At 39.3% G+C, this 25067-nt stretch overlaps 1 protein-coding gene across 1 annotated transcript in view; it reads right to left on the bottom strand.

The window, feature by feature from the left end:
• Positions 1-954: 954 nt before the first annotated feature.
• LOC134640447 (cilia- and flagella-associated protein 46) overlaps positions 955-25067 on the bottom strand; it is a 66016-nt gene continuing 41903 nt past the window's right edge. Inside the window, exons 41-59 of the mRNA XM_063492242.1 lie at positions 24006-24194; positions 23544-23660; positions 21158-21337; positions 20831-21004; positions 17686-17783; positions 17515-17582; positions 16085-16251; positions 15761-15861; positions 15370-15440; positions 14569-14736; positions 9974-10053; positions 9530-9590; positions 9381-9413; positions 9149-9245; positions 8890-9002; positions 2046-2127; positions 1737-1873; positions 1417-1521; positions 955-1183 (exon numbers count right to left, since the gene is read on the bottom strand). Coding sequence (XP_063348312.1) covers positions 1062-1183; positions 1417-1521; positions 1737-1873; positions 2046-2127; positions 8890-9002; positions 9149-9245; positions 9381-9413; positions 9530-9590; positions 9974-10053; positions 14569-14736; positions 15370-15440; positions 15761-15861; positions 16085-16251; positions 17515-17582; positions 17686-17783; positions 20831-21004; positions 21158-21337; positions 23544-23660; positions 24006-24194 — 2163 coding nt within the window. The 3' untranslated portion in view covers positions 955-1061. The remainder of the gene's footprint in view (positions 1184-1416; positions 1522-1736; positions 1874-2045; positions 2128-8889; positions 9003-9148; positions 9246-9380; positions 9414-9529; positions 9591-9973; positions 10054-14568; positions 14737-15369; positions 15441-15760; positions 15862-16084; positions 16252-17514; positions 17583-17685; positions 17784-20830; positions 21005-21157; positions 21338-23543; positions 23661-24005; positions 24195-25067) is intronic.

Raw genomic sequence — 25067 nt, 5'->3', positions numbered from 1 at the left:
GAAGACACTCCTTAAACTGAGTGTACGCATTTACAGTTATTTTAAGCTTCACTGTATGCTTCTGTAAGAATCAAATAAACTGACAGCCTGACATGGGAAAACAAAAGAACTGGTAGATGCCATGTAGAAGAGACTAAATCAGCATCGACTGGTTATACTGTATAGGTGAGATTCTGAGAAAAAGCAATAACAAAACTGTAGTGAAGCTACTTAACTACAGTCAAGACTAAGCCACACTATCAGCCACTGTTTTCAGGCTCCGTTCTCAAATTCATCTACCCATTTATTTTCTTAATCACTCATCCAGTTTAGGGTTGCTGGAGCTTATCCCAGCTTTCACAGGGTGAAAGGCAGACTATACGCTGGACAGTTCACCAGTCTACTGCAGGGCCAACACATAGCGAAAGACAATCATTCACAATTTAAAATTACTAATTAACCTAATATTCACGCCTTTGGACCGTGAGAGGAAGCCACAGCACCTGGAGCAAACAGCCGGTACATTTGATCCAGGACCTTTTCTTGTTATGATGTAACAATGTTAGCCACTACACCACCCAATCTCACATTAATATGCAGGTTCTGTATGCCATTGCAAAGACGAGGCAAAGACATTAATGATACTTTGGTAGTTTGCAACTGCTGCAAAAAATAAACTAAAGTTTTAAAATAAATGTAGCACAGTAAAACCTGTAACACCCACCTGCACACTGCGGGTACCTCTGCTAGAAACAGAGGATGACTGCTATCAGCCTGCAGCAAACTTGCCATTTTTACCTAAATATGGACAATTTTTTTCAAACTTCTAAATTTACTTTATTTCCGTGGTCCCACAGGTACAGACATCAATCATAAAGAGGATAAATCACTGGAAGGAATCAACTCCCCAAGCACTAAAAGCTTTTATTTTTTGTTTGCTGTGAAGTAACATTTTTATTTTATACAGTTGGGCACTACCATGAGTAGTAAAATCACTACTGAGACCAAAAATGTCTATGTAAGTAACGAATCAACAATCTTTTTCTTAAATAAAGAAGCTTCAGTTAAGGATATCCAGATTATCACATGACAATTAAGTTGGGAAGGCCATAAAGAACGCAGTTGAAGGCAGATGGTGGGAGAGCCATTTCATGCTGATCATCATCTTCCTTTCTGTCCTCTGAGACAGCGAGGAGCTCTTGATCTACAGAGAAAGCAGTTAGCTGTAAGTTTTATTGAATTTTGCTCCTTTTGTGCAGTATTACCAGTTCTATATTTAGTTATGTAACGATTCTGCTCAATATAGATCAAACAGAATTTATAGACAGTGATTCTTTGTACTCAAAGAGAAACATAAGCATGCAAATTGAACGCATTAATAATAAATAGAAATAGAATGCAAAAGTGAAGCTACATATACATATATATTTATAGTACCATTTGATCCTTTGACCTTGTGAATACTTTGTGGTATCTCTGAACTGTCCCCTTTTCTGAGGGCATGGACGGCCTGGCCAGAGGTTTGTTGAATCCTTAGTATATCTGCAAGTGGTGGCACGCACGCACACACACACACACACACACACACACACACACACACACACACACACACACACACACACACACACACACACACACACACACTGCTAATGTAACCTCTAATAATACCCACAGGTGCAAAGTAAATATTTGCATATGCTAATTTACAATCTCAGCTTGCAGTAATGTAACGTTTTAAATACACGCCCAAAACCTACTGTCTAAAATAGCGGTCACATTATGTGTGTTCTGTTGAAAGCTGCTGTGCCACTGATTCAGGACAATACAGCCAGCACCACTCAAACTGAGCAGCAGAGCAGTCTCCACGGGATTCTGCAGGGCAAATGTTCCTGCACTGGAGAGAAGATCATAAAGACACAAAGAGAGTAAATGTTGTCTACAAACCTTTACCAAGCAAACAGTCAAAAATACTGCCAAGAAAAAAAAAACTTGGAAAATGCTTTAGGAAGGCAAAACAGAAATGGAAAATTTAGTTAGTATTTCATTCATTCTAACTTCTTTGATACCTCCTTTGCCTGCCAAGTTTGGACTGACGGAGAACACTGGCCTTGTTGTGAACCTGGTCAAAAAGCAGAGCCATGTGGCACTCTAAGGAAAAAAACATTATTATCATCATTAGTTGGCAACAGAACATTGAATACTTTGGGTAATTTTAAGTCTCCAGAATAGTCTCTTGCTAAACAAAGGATAAGAGATTTGCTTAATGCATGGCATCTTTTTACTTTTATTTTAATTACCCTGTTAAGCACAATGAATGACCAAGGTTGTGCTTAAAATGTTTACATTTTTGAAATAAAGTTGAGGGGCGTATGATGTATTTGAGAGATAACTGATTAAAGCTGCTGTGAATAACAGAGGGACAGTGCGATTTTACACACATTAGACAGTATGTGTTAATTAACTAAAACATGACATTTTAGCCTCGGCCCCACATCTGACCAGCTCTCAATCTGATTTACAAAAATAGAAACATGAGATGAAATATGGAAAAGTTATGACAGAAGGTTAGTTTAAGAGCCAAAGAGGCTTTTAGCAGGATTCTCCTGCACATGCTCGTTGGACAGTCCATTTACGTAGGAGCACACAGGTACTCGACCTGTGGCTGTGAAAAACTGGTGCTTTTGTCTGCTACATGGCGTTTTACTCCAGCTGACAGAGACAGTAATGTTGGCTTCCAAACCCTTTGGCTTTGTAGCTGTTTCATTTTTAGTATGGCAGTAAATGCATTCAACTCTGAGGTTGTTGTCAAAGCAACATTAAAGTCTTTTTGTTCTTTAAAGAGTCTTATTTTGTATGAAGTACTGTTTTGTCAGGATGACTGCAGTCCAGGACATGTTATTTCAGTGTGGAGTAAATTATATTTTGCCATATGAGCACACCTCCCTGACCTTTTCATGGATAAAAATGGAAAGCCAAAGGTGGTGAGAGCAGAAGCGACCCTCATACAAAGAGTAAACCCTCATAGATTTTATGGCAGCTTCTCAAGGCTGGCTCATTTAAGTTGGACAGACAAAAATTGAAAATTCTTTATGAAAACCACGGATACAGTGACCACTGTATCAGCCATCTGGCTTTTAATCAGCATACAGTTCAAAAGTCGGCATCCACATGCACACGGCACATCTGCGAGGACCCCTCTTGATGCTCAGTTTTATGTAAAGCTACTGGAACAGCACACTGGGAATTCTAGAGAATGCCTTTTATAGAGAAGACCTTTCTTATTTAGATAGTAAATATTACAACAGCATAGCTGTTGCCAGTGATACCCCTCAGCCAGTGTTGGGAAGGTTACTTTTAAAATGTATTCCACTACAGATTACAGAATACATGCCCCAATGTATTTTGTAACGTATTCTGTTATGTTACTCAATGAGAGTATTCTGAATACTTTGGATTACTAAAAATATTATCATGCTATTTACAACTACAAGAATGTACTATTGTGTGATTTATTACTATTACTGAAGGCTACTCGACATAGCAATACCAACGAGATTTTTAAATCTTAATATGTTGAAAGGCTGCTCCAACGAACTTATTGTTTCGGGGAAAACACGAACACAGTGTACAGTCGAGTCCTAATAGCTTACTTGCAACTGGGCTACACTGCCCATGAGGCTATATTCTTTAGGGCTATGCCTGTAACACTTTGCCTATTGCCTTCATATTAAATAATTTTTTAAAAATATTTTGTCACGTCATTATGGCTACGTTCACACTGCAGGTCTTAATGCTCAATTCCGATTTTTTGATCAAATCCGATTTTTTTGTCTGTTTGTTCACACTACAAATAAAATGCGACAGCAAACGCGCTCTAGTGTGAACGCTCAAAGCGGCCCGCATGCGCAAAAGAAGATGTCACACACAACGCGCTCTGTTTAGACCCAGAGCAAACAATATTGTTTGACTGATGGCCCTTAATATAAAGACTTCGGACTTTACGTTTCCCAATTTTTGCTTTAAGTTATTTTGTTATTTACATAATAATGTAGATAACCTAATAATGATCCTTATTGCTGTTTTAGAGGAGCGGTGCTTCAAAGGATAGTTGCAGATTTCTGTCAGAATCTGCAGATTATACAGTACAAATAAAATGTTCACGTTGTCTTCCCAACAGTTTCACTAACATCTACACTGGATGGCCAGGAAGCGTTCGCGATGTCTTCTCGGGCGCTTCTCCGGCGCTGATAATTGGCGTCTGACTTGTGTCAGTGACGTAAAAGACGGATTTAATGCGACATGACCGTTCAAACAGCAGTCGCTTTCAGTACCACATACGAAAGTGACCCAGATCGGATTTGAAAATATCGGATTTCCGCCGTTCACACTGTCATACCATGATCGGATATGGGTCGCATAGGGTCAAAAAAATCGGATTTGATGCGCTTTCGCCTGCAGTGTGAACGTAGCCTAAGTGGGCCGCAAGTAGGGGTAACATGGGACATGAGATTGAGACCCAGAAATTAGAGCCTCTTAATGCGTGTTTTGTTTGGGTTTCCACCGGCGTGGAATTACCAAAAATAGAGAGGGGACAGCCTAACATACGAAACAGGAAAAGAACGCCGTGTAATCCATTTATTTCAACAAAGTAACCGTATTCTGAATACCACTTTTTTAAATGGTAACTGTAACGGAATGACCACACATACCCTGCCCGATAGAGTGATGAGAATACCCCGTCAGCCTTTTACAACTGAGGGATAAAAACATACAAGCAGCAGATGGTGCTACATGTCCTCAATGACACCACTTTCCCCGAAAAACATAAATCTGACAATACCTAATCACATCATGTTGGCCAGTTAAGCAGTAACAATCGAGTGTGTTGTGAAGTAACAGCTGGAATTCAGAACAATGTGTCATTCACACTATAGTTAGCAGCACTAATGTCGGTCTAGTGGGTGCCACATATGTCCGGCCTGGGGCAGGACATATGTGGCACTCTGCCAATCACACTGGGAAAAAAAGTCTCAGATTACCATTGCTTGCTGGTGAAGGAGATGAAAGGGGACGTGAAGATGAAGCACAGTTGTTTTCTTTTAAATATCTTTTGAAAGTGTGAAAAGAATTTTTAGTGCCAGTTATCATTTATTTAAAAAGTGCTGAAAAGGAGGAGTGAAGAAACCTTCTATAATAACTCAGAATGTCTCCTGACGGTAAATAAATTACGACAGGCAAAAGTTCCTGGGATTAGACTACCCTTCTTCTACAGTTTCAACTCCTGAAGAGGAAAGTGTAAATGAACCTTGTTAAATTTATTTTTACAAGACATTATTTCCATACAATCAATTAACAGCAGCCTTCCCAGTGAGCATGACCCAGTATTAAAGTCAAATTCATTAATCCTCATTATGTTTTTGATATTACTTTATTTATTACAGGCACTCAGTGAAGTTGAGGAAATGTTATTCCAAGTATTAGCTAGCAAAACCTCATTGATTTCTCACTGCACTGCAAGGATATTTATATTTATACTCACTCAGGGAATGAAACGTTGACGGGGTTAAGGAGATTAAGCCCACTGCTCCATTTACTGTTTACATAATCTACAAAGCTGCTTCAAATTTTAATCATTCATTCATTCATTCCTTCATTCCAGTATTTTGCCTGTTGTTTTCACCCCAGTCTAGCACCTAAAACACGTCAGAAAACTCAAAACTTTGTGTGATTTCATGAACTGATACATATAAGAAAACAAATGACTGTTGTTTTCTGCCGTGTCTTTGTTGTTGGTATTCTCTTAATGCTCTCGAGTCTCTTTCTCTTCCATGTGTCTATGTGGGTTGTTCTTTTTTAAAGTTTTAAAAGTTAGGCTTTGATCTACCAAAGTCCAACTTCCTAGACAAGCGCTATAAACATACTACAGTGGCTTGCAAAAGTATTCGGCACCCTTGAACTTTCCCACATTTTGTCACATTACAGCCACAAACATGAATCAATCTTATTGGAATTCCACGTGAAAGACCAATACAAAGTGGTGTACACTTGAGAAGTGGAACGAAAATCATACATGATTCCAAACATTTTTTTTTACAAATAAATAACTGCAAAGTGGGGTGTGCGTAATTATTCAGCCCCCTTTGGTCTGAGTGCAGTCAGTTGCCCATAGACATTGCCTGATGAGTGCTAATGACTAAATAGAGTGCACCTGTGTGTAATCTAATGTCAGTACAAATACAGCTGCTCTGTGATGGCCTCAGAGGTTGTCTAAGAGAATATTGGGAGCAACAACACCATGAAGTCCAAAGGACACACCAGACAGGTCAGGGATAAAGTTATTGAGAAATTTAAAGCAGGCTTAGGCTACGAAAAGATTTCCCAAGCCTTGAACATCCCACGGAGCACTGTTCAAGCGATCATTCAGAAATGGAAGGAGTATGGCACAACTGTAAACCTACCAAGACAAGGCCGTCCACCTAAACTCACAGGCCGAACAAGGAGAGCGCTGATCAGAAATGCAGCCAAGAGGCCCATGGTGACTCTGGACGAGCTGCAGAGATCTACGACTCAGGTGGGGGAATCTGTCCATAGGACAACTATTAGTCGTGCACTGCACAAAGTTGGCCTTTATGGAAGAGTGGCAAGAAGAAAGCCATTGTTAACAGAAAACCATAAGAAGTCCCGTTTGCAGTTTGCCACAAGCCATGTGGGGGACACAGCAAACATGTGGAAGAAGGTGCTCTGGTCAGATGAGACCAAAATGGAACTTTTTGGCCAAAATGCAAAACGCTATGTGTGGCGGAAAACTAACACTGCACATCACTCTGAACACACCATCCCCACTGTCAAATATGGTGGTGGCAGCATCATGCTCTGGGGGTGCTTCTCTTCAGCAGGGACAGGGAAGCTGGTCAGAGTTGATGGGAAGATGGATGGAGCCAAATACAGGGCAATCTTGGAAGAAAACCTCTTGGAGTCTGCAAAAGACTTGAGACTGGGGCGGAGGTTCACCTTCCAGCAGGACAACGACCCTAAACATAAAGCCAGGGCAACAATGGAATGGTTGTAAAAAATGTTTGGAATCATGTATGTTTTTCGTTCCACTTCTCACGTGTACACCACTTTGTATTGGTCTTTCACGTGGAATTCCAATAAAATTGATTCATGTTTGTGGCTGTAATGTGACAAAATGTAGAAAAGTTCAAGGGGGCTGAATACTTTTGCAAGCCACTGTATCCCCAGTATAGCCTTCCTGTTTCAGATGGGCATACATGGCACCCAGGAGGCATCCTACTCTGATGCCCCAACCAACCTCAAGTGGCTCCTTTTGATGTGGAGCAATTCTAAATAGGCTCTAGACTCAGCCTATTTAGAATGACTGAACTTTTCACTCTATCTGTAAGGGAGAGGCCTCCCTTCTTCTGAGAAAGCTAATTTCTGCCACTTGTATCTGTGATCTCATTCTTTTGGTCACTAACCATAGCTCATGACCATAGATGAGGGTGTGGATGTAGATTGACTGGTAAACTGACACCTTCGCTTTTATGGTCAGCTCTCCTTTTTATTATAACGGACTGGGGATGCGTCCCAGTTTAGCTGTCAATCTCTCCTCTCCCATCGTTCTTGAACAAGACACAAACATACTTAATCTTGGGGGATCTTGTCCACCAGTAAAAGCCCAAATATATAGGTCCAAGCCGAGTGAACACAAGGACACCCATCCCAGCCTATCGCCTCTCCATGAGGGCAACTCCAGACTGGAACAGAGTTCAGGCCATTTCCAGTAGACTGGTTCCAGAGCCCAAGCTGTGGAACCAGTGAGGTGAGCCCAACGACATCCATCTCTCAACCTCACACACTCTCTGGTCGGGAAGAAGCTCAGGCTTCCTTCCCGACCAGAGAGGTGACATTCCATGTCCCAGTTCCCAACTGCAAAAGATTGGGATTGGCCTGGCAGGGCCTCTGCTGTTGACTGCACTGTGGCTACATAACAAGCCCAAATCATCCCCACTACTTTTCACATAACATCATGCTATGCATTATGGACAAACCTCTCCACTTTAAAATTAACTGTCCAAAGAGCATTGCTCCCGAAGTTTTGGGGTTTGTTTAAATGAAATTGAAAGAGTTTTTCTTGGCAACCATTCCAAACAAGCCACACTTGCTTAACCTTTTTCTAATTGTACTGTCATAAACATTAACATTCAATGTCTTAACTAAAATTGGGAGAATCTGAGGTATAATTCTTGTGTGGATAGTATTTGCTTTGGACTGACCTCTGCTGAAAAGCTGAAGGAACTGCTTCACAAATTTCTATTAGCTTTTATTATTGCTCCAGACACACACAACAGTGTGGCTGGAACTTCTTTACCTTGTGATTGTGTTTGTCTGTGTGTGACATGAAAACCCAACCAAAGATTGTTTTTAATGGGTCGTTCTTTTTTCCGCTTTTAGCTTAATTCTTGCTTTATTTTGAAGATTAGCTTGTCATGTGTTGTCAACTTCACTCCTCTGTTCCTTCTCATTTCCCAAACCCGTCATTGGTGCCTTATTAACACGATATTACCTTATCAAACATCTTCCACGTATGCCAACCATGTCACAATTTTTTCAGGTTATCATTTCATGTATATAATTAAAATACCATTTTTCTTTGCTTTGTCTGTACTAAGAACAACCTTATGAAGTTCATGTCAGTGTGACAATGACGTTGGCTGGTTCTGTGTCATTCCACTCATTACAGTCTTTGTATTTTTTAATGCTCACATGCAGTAGTAGCCATAACAAAGTGATGAATGTACTGTGAGTTATTAAATTATGAGATGGAAGCAGTAAATGCATTGTCTTTACATTCCTTTACAAATACTACAATCACAGGCGGGAAAATGTGATATAAGAGTGTTTACGTACCAGACAAATTAAGGGATGCAAGTTTGCCAGGTGGTATGTTTCCCATGAAGTGTTCCACCCCCAGGTAAATAAAGCCACTGCATCTGCACAACATTTGCTCCATTTCTGACAGGCTTAAAAAATATGAAGACATGTTAGCAAAGCAGAAGTGACTGGTCGTATGTTGAATGTAACAGATACAGTTGGCTGTTGCTGTGCTCAAAGAGCCAAGAGGGAAAAAATGGTGTATAACTTTAATTTGCTGCACTCTAAGACTCACCTGGGTGTCTGTTTGCTGCCCATGAAGCCCTCCCACAGATGAGTTACATCCTGGGTTCCCAAAATCTCCTTCATCTTCATGCTCAGACTGGTCCCTTCTGTGTGATATAGTGTATATTATTCTAGACATCTTAAACACTTTATCTAACCCACAATGACCAGTTGCATGTCTTTGAATATATATATCCATCCATCCATCCATCCTCTTCCGCTAATATTAACAAATTACTTACCAAAGTGGCCATCATTGTAAGGGTCAACGAGATCTTTAAAAGGCATGTTAAGAAGTATAGCGGACCTGAATTAAAAGATCTGAATTAAATACCCAATGTGAAATTACATATTTCTGTTTAACAAAAGTAATTCTGAAAACAAAAGATACATTTGAAGTTACGCGTGTCCACTGGAAAGGTGTTAGAAGGCAGCACATGACTGGCAGGTACCTGGGTAAACGAATTTTAGTTTTTACAGCTCAAAGCAGCTAAAAATGTATACAAAGTGGAAATAAATAAATGACATATCACATAAATGTGCAAACATGCAAATATTCTTTTGTACACACATATATGTGCCACCTAATGTATATTACGACTGAGAAAACAGAAGCAGAAAAGAGGGTTTGATGAAAAAACAGAAGTGATGCACAACAGGGGATAAATACCCAGAAGCTTGAACTAGGATCTTTATGAAAACATTATGTAATTGATTGAAAACCACACTTAAAAGAGACGCGGGGAGCAACTTAAATAATTGCCAGTGCTGACAGGAGGCAAAAGGAATATTGCTTTCTGTATCTGGCAGGCCCAGATTAATTTACTGAACTCACCGCTTTGATGGCTTGGCTTTGATCTCCCCTCGTTTTAGTTCCCTTGCCACCTTTGGTCTCCTTTTTGTTGTCACTTTCAACTGCCACAAACAGGAAGCAGAATTAATACATACACTTGTCTGCAGGGCAGATTACACAGCTTTTGGACTGGTGAAAAACAAAAAAACAAAAAAACTTTCTCAGAGACAGAAAAGTCATTGGCACTTATTGGTGACAGAAGAACCAAAAGTTTCCTCCTGGCTGCAACGCCTTTGCAAAGGAAAACACTTGCTATTAGCATGTGTTATCATTTTCAGTGCATTACTCAAAACTGATGCTTTATACATTATAAATAAGGTAGAAATCATCAAGTTTATTTTTATTATTCTGTTGTTCCATTTGTTGTTATTTAGTGTCAGGCCATTAGCAGGCTGTAGAAGAAGGCTCCATCTGTTGGCTGACCAGTCCAACACTTTATTCCAAAGTGAAATCTGTTAAACTACCTATGAATATCCATTCTGATATACACATTTTAATAACCCAACCGCCTTGATAACAAACGTCCTACTATAGCATGTATTCAAACATGTCATTAAAATCAGATCTTTGCATAACGCACATCTCAGAAAAACACAAAGTTACTTTTCATTTTTTTTAACCATTATTATAAACGTGCATCCTCATCAGGTTATACCCTTTAACCCGAACATCATTTACTAAAACTTATTTCTTTAATCTATTCATTATTGCCAAATGTAGAAATATCCAAAACTAGTTCATGCATTATAGTCCTTACAATCCTTTATTATTAGGCTAAGGCTCCATGAAGAGCCATCAGCTGAACCAAAAAGCCAAAATAAGAGTATTAACAGAGACTAACAGAGAGACATATTTCTCCCATATCAGCTTGTCTCCAATCCTGAATGTAGAGTTCTTCTTTTTACATACAATGTCCTGAATAATCAGGCAGTCTCTTAAAGACCTCATAATAGCTCATAATAATCATTCCGATAAGCTCTTGTGTCATTTATGGTCCCTTGAGTTTCCAAAAGTAGACAGTATTGGTTCCCTGTCATGTGGAACATGGACAGGATCTGCCGTTTAAAAGTTTGCTTCAAACTTTTTTTTTTGATAAACCTTGTACAGTGTTCCCTCGTTTATTGTGGGTGTTACGTTCCAAAAATAACCCGCGATAGGTGAAATCCACGAAGTAGCCAACTTTATTTTTTTACAATTACTATAGATATTTTAAGGCTATAAACCCCTCACCACACACTTTATACACTTTTCTCTCTTGTTTAAACACTCTCAAAGTTCAAACTTTTGTAGAAAAATAAGTCCAGTATTATAGAATGAAACCAAAGATCAAACCCTGTTTTCAGGTCCAGAACATGGGAATAGAGCAGCTGCAAGAGAATCAATGGTACAGAAGTAGAGGAAGCAAGAAGAAAGAGTTGAGTAAAGTCTGACTTATCTGTTTGGTTTCACTTAATGCACCTTCTAATCCTTTGACATTGACACTGTTATGTTTGTTGTCTTCTGCTAGCGAAGATTTATGCAAATTTGACAAGCTAAACGCATTCTGTACTGTACAGGAGACACGACACGAGATTGATTGAAAATGGTCTACAGCTCATCAGGACGCAAACGACAATGCGCTGTAAAAAAACCAAACAAAAAACCATGCAAAACTGCACCCCCCCAAAAAATCCGCAAAACAGCGAGGCCGTGAAAAGTGAACCGTGATATAGTGAGGGACCACTGTAGTTAGGAATGAATAACATGATCCTGAACCTTAGTTATTGTGGGCTCTGGCTTGTTGGTCATTATGCACTGGAGAATTTTTAAGCACTCACTCTTTTCACTTTTGTCGTATTTACAATCCACTATTGCATGTCATTACATTTTCTTTTCACTTTCTATGGTTCATCGTTTCTTGGCCTTGTTGTTTGTTGTTTCTTCTCCTCTTTTCTCCCATCTCTTTATTCTCACCCTCCCAAGGATTGAAAGTAGACGTAGTAGCACTTTATCAACCCCACAATAGTAGTAGTAGCTGTCTCTCCCTGACCCTGGTTCTGCCTCAGGTCTTGTCCTGTTAGAAGGAAGTTCTTCCTTCCTAACATCACCAAGTACCTGCACATAGGAGACCATTGCCTTAACACAACTGCACCTCATCTTATAATTACTTTAGTATAATTGAATAAAAATGCCTTTACTTTGTTTCAAATGTTCTGTTAATATTTTGACTGCATACCTTTCATATCAGGATGTTTTTAAAGATCACACAGCATCACTGACTACATGGTATGCTCTACCTTAATCTAGACCACCCACCGCAGTTTGCTGTGACTCCCATAGTTAATTATAAATCTTCCTGGCAATAAAAATTCATTCTAATATACAAAACTGCTTAGCACCATGGTTTTTTTCCTAAGTGAAAGTTAAATGTAAAATCTATCTGTACAGTTAAAATCACACAACCTGATTATCACTCAGTAACACACACACAGTAAAATCTGAAGAAGCAGTAAGAACAGACACGCGTGCAAAAGCAAGTGTTTACCCCCTGAGGGCAATCTTTTTATAGTTTGTGCTAATTTGTGCTGTGTGTACTTCATGCAAAGCAGTGCACAGAATAACAAATAGCCCTTTCAAAAGTGGTTTCAGGCGCTACATCTTCTTGACACAATGGTAAACTGTAGATGTCAAAATTATGGTAATCATGGTCTGGGGGAAAAAAAGCAAACACTAATTTTTTTCTGTGGTCTGATCATCACCCATGTGTTTGATCCAGACATCAAAAGATGTATTAAGAAAAGCTTGTTGTAATATTTTCCCATCTGTGGCATACAAGTCTCAAGGGATATACAGACACACACATACATAAATAGTAGTTTAACAGTAACCTTTGAACAGTGACTCAAGCGATGCAAATGAGTCAACCTTTAAAAAGGTACAGATGTCTGCAGGATCCCATTCAGTGCTCTTTTTACCTCCTTTCTATTCACCTATTCCTTTCCAAAATAGTAAAGTGCATAATCCCCCAAGCACTGAAACACCATCAACCCCCCAAAAAGAGAAAGGAAACAACTGGACCGGGCACGATATGTGTAATAAAGTTGATTAAAATGATGCTCATTTGTTTCTGTTTTTACTGTATCAACAATAAAAACACAACGCAAATACTGTCCTAGGCTACATTTATTTGCCTTATAGCTTTGCAGCTATGTTGGTTGATTTATCTGAAACAAAAACCTTTTCTTAATAAATGTGGATACAATTTCAAAGGGCGAAAGAGGAAAAAAACGACAGTGTGTCATGTCAGTTTCGGTTAAGGCTCTTTCTTTTTTCTGCCTCTAAACCCTGCAATCTTTGTAGAAATTATTTTAAGAATGATATGCTGAGTGAAAAATTTACGATGAACTAAAGTTCATCTTCTGACACGCTGAGCAAGTCAAGACAGTAAGTGTGCAACAGTTTAAGAAAAACTTGATGTGGTGCCTTTTTGCGGACCATTGTGGACCATTGACTATGTCTGCTGATTACAAGCAGGAGACACAGTTAATGGACATCTATTTAAAAAAAAAAAAAAAGCAGGCTGTGGTGTTCACTTCACAGACGTCTTCATGAAATTCTGCATGACAGCAAGATGTGAAATGACCTTTCTCTCCTGAACAAATTTCTATGGATGGCTGCTTGCAGTCTACATCCTGATGTCAAGATACCTCTGCAAATGTAAGCTATTTTTCACTCAGATAACGAGGAATTATGTGATGTGAGGCAAAGGTCCCATCGTACACCTATGTATGGGTGGGTGTGGGCGACCCAGAAAGGGCTTCCTTCATTTATAGACCTCCGCTTCAATGTACAGCTCGGCGCTATACTAGTCTCTCAAAACTGGTAAGAATTCTTCCTGTTTTTACATAATTTTACTGACAGTAATATCAACAAAATAAAAACAAGCAAGTAAAATAGCAGAGCAAAAACAACACTCTGTCTTACATTAAAAAATAAATTAGATAAAATCAGTATTGCTTGGAGAGTTATTGTCGGGTTTAATTAAAAGTCCAGGAGCAATTAAAAAAAATTGTACTGTAAAGATTTAAACATGATGTCAAAGACTGCAGTAACAAAATTAATGATAAATGGAGCTCCAGATACAACAGCCATTCGCAACAGTTTGCCAAAAAACTTTGCTATATGAAGGACTTCATTACTCATCTTTCAATTAATAACTCGATGAAAGAATATTAGCAAGCTGGTTTGTATATATATGAATGAGTGTGTGCGTGAGTATGTTTGAGTGTGTGTAGGGTGTTTGTAGGGTGTCCTCGACTACAACCAAGTCAAACTTAGGACCTTTTTAATAGTCCATTAATTTAAATTTAGGTCCATGGTTTAGCAATGCCTCACAGCCACACTGAATGGCTGGAGTATTGCAAATATTTAGCTGTAGTCTATAAATGTCAGATATAAATTCTTTAATGGGCTACATAAAAATACAATCAATTTTCACATGGCTACTGGTCTTAAAGTTGTAGGTCCCTTGGAAAGGGTAGGAGATTTAGTTTGTGCTTACAAATATTTTAGAATATATACATGTGTGAATGTATTACCTTTTTCTTCTCTCTTTAGGCGACTGTAAAAAAGCTGAAGGGAAAAGTCCCGAGTCACAGAACTCAGGCTATCTTCTTTCAGGATAGACATGGATTCCAGAGGCAGCTCCAGCAACCTCTTGTCTGCCAGTACCACCACATACTCCCCCGGTTCAGTTGGCATTTTAACTGTATATATCATACACATAAAAGTACAAGTTTCACATGCATCACATATTTTGTGACAGTGTAAATGTCATAGAGCAATATACTCCCAACTGTGCAGACATTATAAGGCATCAACTTGTACAGTTTTTAACCATGTGTGCAGAACCAAAAGTATTTAAAAAGAAAACTGTAGATGGCTTGATAATTCCAACAATGTACAGTAGAAAAATCCCAGCAAATTTTGGAATAATGGTTCATATGATACAGAGGAATCATGCCTTCAACACACAGCACAGTTTGCAGGCTGGCTAGCAAGGCTGCATTCCTCTTAATTCCTAATCATCAGGATTCCCATGAGTGTACTGCGACCTAGCCACATTAATAGCCTTAAACAATATGGATCTTTATGCTTTTAAAAAAGGAATAGGCTTCAGTCACTTTGCATACTCTAAATGTGCAGAGGAGGTACAAATGGTGTCATGCTCTGAAAATTCTTCCTATGACATGACTAAAGGTAATTACAACCCATTCAATCTGGATTTATGACAATTTAATGCTTTTTAATAACCTTATTCAATGCAAAAATAACCATAATAACCTTAGGCTGTCAGAGACACAGGCAAGCGTATGTTCAACAGCTTACTGCTCCTTTACCTGAGCTCTCTTTCTCTTCTTTATCTTTGGTTTTGGCCATTTCAGGGGTTGGCAGAGATGCAGCATCTGGCCTGAAGATAAGACCAGGTGAGGATCAGCAAAACTACACTTATGTAGAGGCATTTAAAGTATAAAACATGCATATTATCAGAATTGGTCAGACATTTGTTTCATAACTAAAACCGGGTGTACATAAACCATGGCATAAACAATACAAAAGATTCACATACACTTGAATTGTACATCATTCAAACACTCCATTCAACAGCTCCTTTTATAATTGAGTTCAGATTTCTGAGCATTAAAAAAGTGTTAAAGTCTCCTTCCCTGGGTTAAAAAAACATGTAGGGAATATGTAGTTGTTAGGAATTAAAGTGTCTGACATATTCACCTCAAGCAAGAGAAGTCAAACTGTTTGAGGACTGGATTTAAATATTCTTCCATGTCTTTTACAAGTTCTCTGAAACGACGTGCTAACTCTCCTGATAGTTTCTGTATAGAGAAACAAGAGAGAAAGCAGGGTGAAGGGTCTTAGACCACTGATCAGTTTCACATGTACATTTCTTTCAGTTAGATGTTGCTTGGGAATAAAAGTTTTCCCAGTAAGTAAGAAATAGACATGACGTAAAATTAAGTGCAGTGTAGTGAGTGCATTCGTCGAGTAATAGAGTGAAAGGCAAGTCGTGGCCTTAACAGGACAGATATGGAGAAAAACCTGATACTCCTCAGAGGCCTCAAGCCTGTCTTCAACGCTGCGCAAAGAGTCTTTATTGAGGAGGGCATGTCTTGTCTCCTGGCAAAAAGCCCGAGTCTGTTCCCTCAGTGCCAGTAGAGCCTGCGGGCAGACTGAAACCTTGGCCATCCCAGAGCACGTCAGGCTACCTGGAACCACAGAATGACACACAATCAGACATGCATACTCACAGACGCTGAGTACTTACTGGCTTTGTAATTGGTCCCCGTGAGCATCTCCCACACCCTCCTCTTCTTGCTCTTTTCATCTATCCTTTTTTTTTCCTCACTACTTGTTGTTTAATGAATTTTCTCACATTCTCAGGCAGTGCATCCAGCCCTTTGCACCACTCTTACCACTTCTTATGTCAATCAAATCCCAGAAAAGGTCATGAGAACAAGTAAAGCTATATGCTAATATCATAACTAACTAACTTATTATGACTTATGAAAGCTGGTGTTTCATGCCAGGCCATTACCAAAGAGGTCAAAGATACACCCCCCCCCACACACACACACACACACGGACGTCTTGATTTTATCCCCTCTCTTTGTTCTCATTAAATCTGAACTTTTCATTTGCCTTTCAGATAAATGTTACGTGGGAATATTAAATTTGCCTTGTTATGTATAAATGCAGACAACAATGATGCATATGTGAGAGACCACATTCATCATGGTTATGAAACAAAACAGATGCAGTATAAAGATACAGAGAAAAAGAAAGTACACATTCTTTCAATTCTAAGTTTTTATATATCAGAGTATAATAAAATATCATTTGCTTTTCATAGCAGCTCATAAAATTTGGTAAATGTAACCTTAGGCCAACAACAACATATGAAATGTCACAAAAAAGTAAAGCAAAATGCAGAAGCAATGTGTGAAAAACTAAATACACCATTCTAGCTTCTAGAACCATGTAATTGCTTTCTGTATAATTTTATCATGCTCTCACATTATTGTGGAGAAACTCTGATGCTCTTCTTTGTAACATTCCTTCAGTTCACTGAGGTTTGTGGGGATTCCTTTATGCGCAACTGTCTTAAGGTCCCGCTACATCATTTTAGCCATGTCAAAATCTGAATTTGACAGGACCATTACAGCACACTGGTTCTTTTCTTTTTCAGCCATTCTGTTGTAGATTTGCTGCTGTACTTGGGATCATTGTCCTGTTGCTTGACCCAATGTGGGTCAAGCTCTGGCTCTCAAATAGATGGCCTCATATTTGACTCTAGAATCAACAGCAATTGATTAGCAGTACCTACCTGTTACTTGCCGTCTAAATTCATATGGAAGCAGTGGATGTATTTAAGTTTGTTTTTTATACACTGCTTCTGCATTTTGGCTTAGACACAGTGCCCGCCTAAAGATCTATCTCAACAGTATTAGTTTAAAAAAAATGTATCACACCTGTAACTTGTGTTGTCCTTCCCTTCTGACCTTTAGTTGCCTCATAGAAACCACCATAGAGTTGTGACCTAAAAAAAACAACACACAAAGGGAAATAATTTCTACTCTTTAACTATAAACCCATAAAAGACAACAAAGATATAAAATGGAAAATGAAAAAACATAAAGTACCCATCTTCAGAGTGCTGAAGCAGCAAGATCTTAAGAGTGGGGGGGAGTTCTCCCAGAATGCTCAGGTGGTTGGAGATGATTGTCAGGTGGCTGAAGGTCTGCAAATCAGATAGTAAAGATCACAAATGTATATATAGTCATAGCAACTGCTTTTTGTTTCTCTCTCTCAAATGAAAGATCTTACTGAGCAAAATTCTCATTTGTATTCCACAACCCCAATTCCCAAAAAGTTGGAACACTGTAACATTTAAATATCAAAATGTCCAAACTGAGACATATTATGATTTCGTTAAAAATCATAGTTCATTTTGAATGTGATGACAGCAATACATCTGACAACTCGGGAGAGGGGCAACAAAAAGCTGCAAAAGTGAATGACACAAAAAAGAAACAGCTGGAGGCACATTTTATAAATAATTAGGTTAACTGGAAATGGGTTTGATTGGGTATAAAAAAAAGCAACTTGGAGAGGCAGATTTTATAAAGTGAGGCAGAATCTAGAGAAATCTGTTTGCAAGGACTGTTAGGCTCTCTGCATTTGGACCAAGTGTTTGGAGTTTTTGTGACAGTCTCATAATGCTGTCTTTTGGAGTGATATAGGAATTTTTAAATTAAGTTCTGTAGTAGTTAGTCTCAAGTTTGGTTTTCCTAATACCTGATCCTCATACTACATCAGCATATAAATACTGAGTTTTGTATATTTTTAGTTCTTAGTTTAATTTAGTCAGTTCCATTTTCATGTCCAGTCTGTCTTCGTCTTGTCTCTTTGTGCACTCCCTAGCATCCCTTGTATTTAGTCATTCTCGTCTCTGTATGTGTTTCCCTCTCTGCCTGTGCCCAGTCTCTGTCTCGGTATTTGTTTACTTGTGTCTCTGTTTCTACTGCTTTTCTGTTGTTTCCTCTTTTACTTTATTAGCTTATGTTACTGTGTCTGTCCTTGTCTTACCTGTTTACTTATTTCCAGTCATGTCTACGTGTCTGTCTGGTTTCTCCGTGCTCTGTTCTTGTAGTGTCTAATGCGTCTCATGTCCTCAATCTTATCTTCGTGTGTGTTTATTTCCTTACCTGCGTCAAGTTTGTATGTCTGCAGTCTGGGTCTCTGTCGTTGTTTCCTGTTTTATTTTGATAGTCTCTTGTCCGGTGTGAATTGTGTTTAGTTTTGCTTCTCCTGTCGTTAGTCTGATTTTGTTCACCTGTGTTCTCTGGTGTGTTCCATTTCTGTGATTACCTTGTGTGTGTATTTAAGACCTCTCGTCACTTGTTGTGATCTTGCTCTACGCTTTGTGTTCTGTCTCTTCAGTGGTTCCTAGTTAGTTTGCGCAAGTTTAGTTTAGCAATAAAGCTGCTTTGAGTTCAGTCCTGCATGTGAGTTCTGCATATTGGGTCCATCCCTTTGCCTGACACACAGTGACGCATGACAAAGGCAAGGCTGAAACTCAACATTTGGTTGCCCAGAAATCACTCTCTGTGAAGAAAGTTTGCACTGTCATCCCATATGCAGGTTAAAACTCTGTCATGCAAAGAAAAAGCCATATGTGAACATGTTCCAGAAACACAACCATCTCGTCAAAGCAACAGCTCATTTATATGGAAGAGGATTAGGGACACTGGAAAAAAAAGTGGGCACGTCAGAATTCTGAGAAAAAATTTAATCTCAGAATTCTGAGATTAAAGTCAGAATTCTGACAAAAATAATTCTGATGAAAAAGTCAGAATTGTAAAAAAAAATGTCAGAATTCTGACTTTAATCTCAGAATTCTGGAAAAGAAGGAAAAAAAAAGACGTGCCCACATTTTTTTCCCCAGTGGCCCTAATCCTCTTCCATACATTTAAAATGGATTAAGCTGTTTAAGCTGTTTTTGGAAAACATGAACGCCATGTGTTCTGGACTAAAGAACTGAGAACTTGTTTTCAGGTCTCCGTTTAAAAGCCTGCGTCTCTGATGGTATGGACGTGCATCAGTGCCTTCCTTGCAATGGTAATGCTTGGGGAAGATGTAATAAAAGGATAAAATACAAATAGAAATGCACAATGTATTGCCAACTGCTGCACCTGTAAGAAAAACAAACTTACAACACTGAGAACATAAACATTAGAAAATGCACAGGTACATAAATCAATCTTCTTGTGGTTTGAGTGTGAGAGAGAGAAAGAGAGAGACTGTTGGGGCACCCATGACCGATGGGTGGGAGTCCCAGAGGACCAGGGGCGATGGGCAGCCAACCCCACTAGAGGCTGGTGCGAGCCGGGATCAGGGTCCCAGGGCTCCAGGGACCCAAGAATAACCCAGAACCTGGGAGAGCCTTAATATCAAAATTGAGGGGCAGATAGCAGTGAAGGGGTGAATGGGGCCAATACAGCAGCCCCACCCACCAGCTGCTGGTGTCCACCTGTCCCCCAAAGCCCTATGTGTTTGATGATGTTGTGAACCTTAATGACTATAGTGTAATTAAAATGAGGGGCAGGTCGCTGCGCAGTACAGCGAGCAGAGCCAGATGAATGGCTCTACCCACTGTGACCTACGAGACCCACAACGCTCCATTAAGACCCTACCCTAGAGGCTACCCCTGGAAGGATAAAGCCAGGAAACAACTGGCTCAGTAGGCAAATTGGTATGTTCTGATAACATCTTTCTCTGACATTACAAATGACAGAAATTACAAATTCTCTCATTCCTATTACCGTTTCCTAAATATTCTTCTCGTCCATAAATGCTGATTTGTGTCAATGCCTGTCTATCATCAGTTTTTCAATGCATATGTTTAGGAGGTCTCAGCAGCAGTTTTCTAAAGCTATAAACAGCTGTTTAACTCTTTCATTTCATTTTATAGCCAATATCAAAACATTGAACTGTTTCTGATAAAATTCAAAAGTTTTCCTGTCTTCGTTGGCTGCCCAGAATGCTCACAGGGCTGCAAATACTACAAAGATGTCAGACACTGGACTTGCTGCTTTGACATAAAACCCTTTAAAGCCCCAAAAAATGTTTCCAGCTCCACTGCTCTGTGTGACTTTGGAACCCTACAGTGCAATTGAAGCAAAGGGCATAACAGCACCACTACTATGCTCCCCATCAGGGGAATTTACTGAGCTGGGTATGACAGCATCCATAAATCATGAGCATGGGTGTTTGGTGAGCTGCTACCTTGGAGAGGCTGCTGAGGGAGTCCTCCACTTCCCTTATCATGCTGCTGGGTCTCTCCTCGAGAGAAAGAAGCAGATTCCTGCGGATGCTGAGCAGAGCTGAGAGCTGGGATGCACTGGTGTCGGCACAAGCAGAATTTAGGACCTCAGCCATCACAGCAACAGTGCGGCAGCTCTGGGAATAAAGGAGACGGGTGGATGAAAGAGCGGTTAATCTTAAGGAATTACCATAAGTGTTCTTAAAGAACATCATAAGCAAGCAAAGACAAAATCTGAGCACACACACATCATCTTTGCAAAACACAATAGGAATGTGTTTTGCGTGTACCTGAAGCAGGGCAAGATATTGACCTGCCACTGCAGGGTCAGACTGGCCATGACACTCCAACATGTTCAGAGAGGCACCGGCCAAGATGGAGGGGGATAAATTGTGTTGGAGACATAGGCTGATGGACTCAGCCAGTGCTTTGCTGGCTTGTGCCAACAGTTGCTGAGCTTTCTGGCTTTTCTGTAGCAGAATAAAGAAACATAAGAAGCACACATGTGCACATCATGGTCATGCAGTTGTAAATATATGTTTACATGCATGTTAAAATAGGACTTCTGGAGCCAAAATAACGAAAATGTATACTTCTCTTTAATGAAAGTTACCCCTGCATATGGCTTAAATCAAATTCTACAACTGTGATTGTATACATATGCAAATTAGTCTCTGCCTCACCCCTCTGTTGCTTGTCTACATAGCATCCCTGTAGTTGCTCTGTATCAGTGAACCCCATACACTTACAGTTAAGTTCTCTTGCTATATGGTGTAAGTGTTTTAGACGAGATATGAAAATCCAGTGAGTAATATGTAAATCTAAAGGTCCTGTCACACAGAGAAGGATGCTGTTCCAGCACGTCAAAGGAGCGATAAAGTCACAGAAACAATGAAAAAATACACTGTGTCCAGAGCACACTGGAACATGCCTATGTGCTAGCAGTTAAAACTAAACACAACTGTCAAAGCTTTTTTTGCACATGCAGTATTTAAGTTAGCGTAACTTAACATGTTGTTGTCAACTAAGGTAATGCAATCTTCACTGTAGCTCACTTGTGTCTGCTCAAGTTCGCTTCATGTGTGTCTGTTTCACCGAGAAAAACACACAACAGAGCACAGGAGGAGAACGAGGAGACACACACAAACCTGATGTTGTCAGCCAGCTAACAATGATAAACCAAGTCGCCATCTCTGACAGCCTCACCCCACGTTACAAGTTTTTTGCCTTTGGAAACTTTTTTTGGTTTCACCGACAATATATGTTTTATGTAAAAAGGTATTTTCCTAGGGTTATAATGCTATATCATAGGTGTGTAGAAATGTGTAACTACATTGGCAAAAAGTGTAATTGTGATTTGTTAAAGCGAGCACTTTTTCCAGAACAGTGGTTGTGGAGCAAAACGAGCTCAAGGCTTTTTATGTCAAGGGTTCGACCGCTTTTTTCCTTAGAAACAGAGACAGTGGAATGCAATTTGTCAAAAATTTCAAATCATAGTTTTTCCTGTCATCATGTGGAGCATAATCCATTTGAATATGATGTGCAGATATTTCTGTATTTATACTACATTGGAGGTGACGTTTATCAGGTAAACAGTTATCTAGATGCCAAAAATACTGTTGACACCGAAAGTAAAAAGCAAATCATTGCAGAGTTCAACACTTTTAACAATAAGTGTAAACAGATTTGGCGTTAAATGTATTTCCTGCCCTCCAAGAACTCAGAAATATTAAGGGTTTAATTATGAATAATAATATTTAGGGATGCGCTTTAAAATCTGGTCTATAAAATAGTTTGCAAGTGGTTTCTCCGATGGCTCATTTTAAAGATATTATGTAAATAATAAATACTTTTTACATGCTTACATGCTCTTATATGTTCCAATTTCACTGTACAAAGCATACGTACAGCAACAATAACAGCATCTTGATCTATCTTTACATAGGGTGTGAAGCATGTAGACCATGAAGATCACTTCTGTGATCACTTCCTATTTCATACCATTGAGGTTTCAGTTAATAGATAACAGTCCTGAATGGTGCTTTAATTCCTCATATTTCTTTAACTACAAGTTTTATTAAGTAAACGTAAGCAAGTCAAAAGAAGGAAAAACAACAACAAAAAACCTCATCTTACCCCACCACGCTCTCCAACAGAGAATTAGTTTAACAGGCAAAGCACAGCTACAGCTTATGTCTTTAAAGTTTATGTTTCTATAGACGCTTACAAAGTTCTACGCTGTTTAAAAAAAAGTAATTTTGTCTGGCAACAATCTTTTTTAAAGTCCCCAAATAAAACCGCATAATAGAGAAACTGGTTAAAGCTGTCTGTGCAGGTGATTATCTCATTTTGATAAAATTCAAATGGCGCCGGGATTTTAGGAATAATACATTTCGTGACAATATCATTAATCTCAAAGCAGACAGGCACGTCAAAACCGAATCTTACTTAACATTCCAAAATGTTGCCACATAAATAATACACTTCCTCCCTTTTCTCTTCTGCAAGTTTGATGTTTACAGGAGATCTTTCTGTGCTCACTTTCAATATGAGAACTATGCAGGATGCCTGGAGAGTTCCCTCCGAGGGATTTGAGAAGTGGGGAGAACCTTAATATAAAACCACAGATTAGAGATGAGTCTAAGGTGAAGGGGTCACTTGTCAGAGGGTATGTACCTGCAGCTCAGAACTTTTGGCAGAGGTCATTCGCAGCTTTTTTCTGCTTGATCCTCTGTCTTTCTGTGAATCGCCTTCCTCTGTGGAAACGGCTTTAGAACCGGCCCAGGCTTCCTTCTGCACAAAGTTGTTTCAAGATCATGATTAGTATAAAATCGCATCATGATCACAAACCTTGAAGTTTTAAGCTTCTCTGTCTTAAATTATGTAAAAGAATATCCATCTCTCTAATCACTATAAGCTTGTAACCCCGTGTTAGGTCATCTGTGCACCGGTGCATGCATGTGTGTATCTGGGCCTGCATCCAAAAAGGCCTGATTGTTCTCCAAGATTTCTGACTTCCACAGATAAAGAGAAATTATATGAATGATAAAGTTTCTACAGTTTTCTTTTCTATGGCCCATTGGGCTGCATACATATACATTACCTGTAAAGCTATAGCTGAACTTTTGTGTTATGCACCTGCTTATGTGTGTCCCACAGAGAACACAGATAAATGGGATCCTCCTGCACAGCCAGCAGTCTCATGTACTTTCCCATTAGGCTCATGCAGTGAGCTCTGGTCTCCATGTTGTCCAGGGACTGAGAGCTGACTGCAGCCAGCTGGCCTAGAGCAATCTGCCCCAAGGTTATTCCCACACTCATCCATTCCTGGACAAGACACAACGAAATTAAGGTCAGATGAGGAGATGGATCACAAACAAAGTGCTTACTTGCACTGACAAACAACTAGCTGGATTCACAGACTCTAAATTTGATTGGATGCATTCATTCATTGATGTTTGGGAGTTGGCTGTAGAGAAATTTGCTTTGGAAGCAAATGCAAGCCCAGGTTTGATCTGTTTTTAGCTGATCACATTTGAGTTGATCTGCTTTTCTCTTGTAATGGGAAAAGATTTTATGAAAGCCGCTAAGAAGAGGCAGAATCGGCCTGTGTGGAGGCAACATGAAGTACTCTAGTTACAAAATGTGTGTATTTCTCAAAAAATAATTTCCTACATGTGGAGAAAGTGATGAAGAGAAAAACAAAAGAAGATAAGACAGAAAGATCGGAAACAAAGAATTGGGATTTTACAAAAATAACACACACAGTCTGATAGAAGGGCAAAGGTTGACAGTATTTGTCATGCTAGTAGAACTGCGAGCTCTCAGACTCATAATTTAAATGATCAATATTAAATGAATAATTTCCACTTTAGACTTCTGGATGATGCAGTTGCTAACGTCTTATTGGACTTTCCAAGCATGCATCAACTGACACTGAGAATGGATACAATTCTAAAGTAGTTGTCAACAGAGTTGAGATTGAGAGCAGCCTTTGTAAATGTGGATTTTAACAGAAGAAATACATGCTAATACTGAGTGCAATATGAGGCTCTCTCTCACCTGAGGAGCATTCTACAGCAGAGAGGAGTAAGTGCATACCAGCCCATGAACGCTGGCAGCTATTCAAACATCTCTTGCACATTACATTACTAGAAATCCCACAGACGACTTTCTCATAACAGTGCACACACAATGGCT

This window comes from Pelmatolapia mariae, linkage group LG13, assembly GCF_036321145.2.
Source record: "Pelmatolapia mariae isolate MD_Pm_ZW linkage group LG13, Pm_UMD_F_2, whole genome shotgun sequence".
Classification (NCBI taxonomy): Eukaryota; Metazoa; Chordata; class Actinopteri; order Cichliformes; family Cichlidae; genus Pelmatolapia; species Pelmatolapia mariae.
This window is presented reverse-complemented; position numbering and strand designations above follow the sequence as displayed.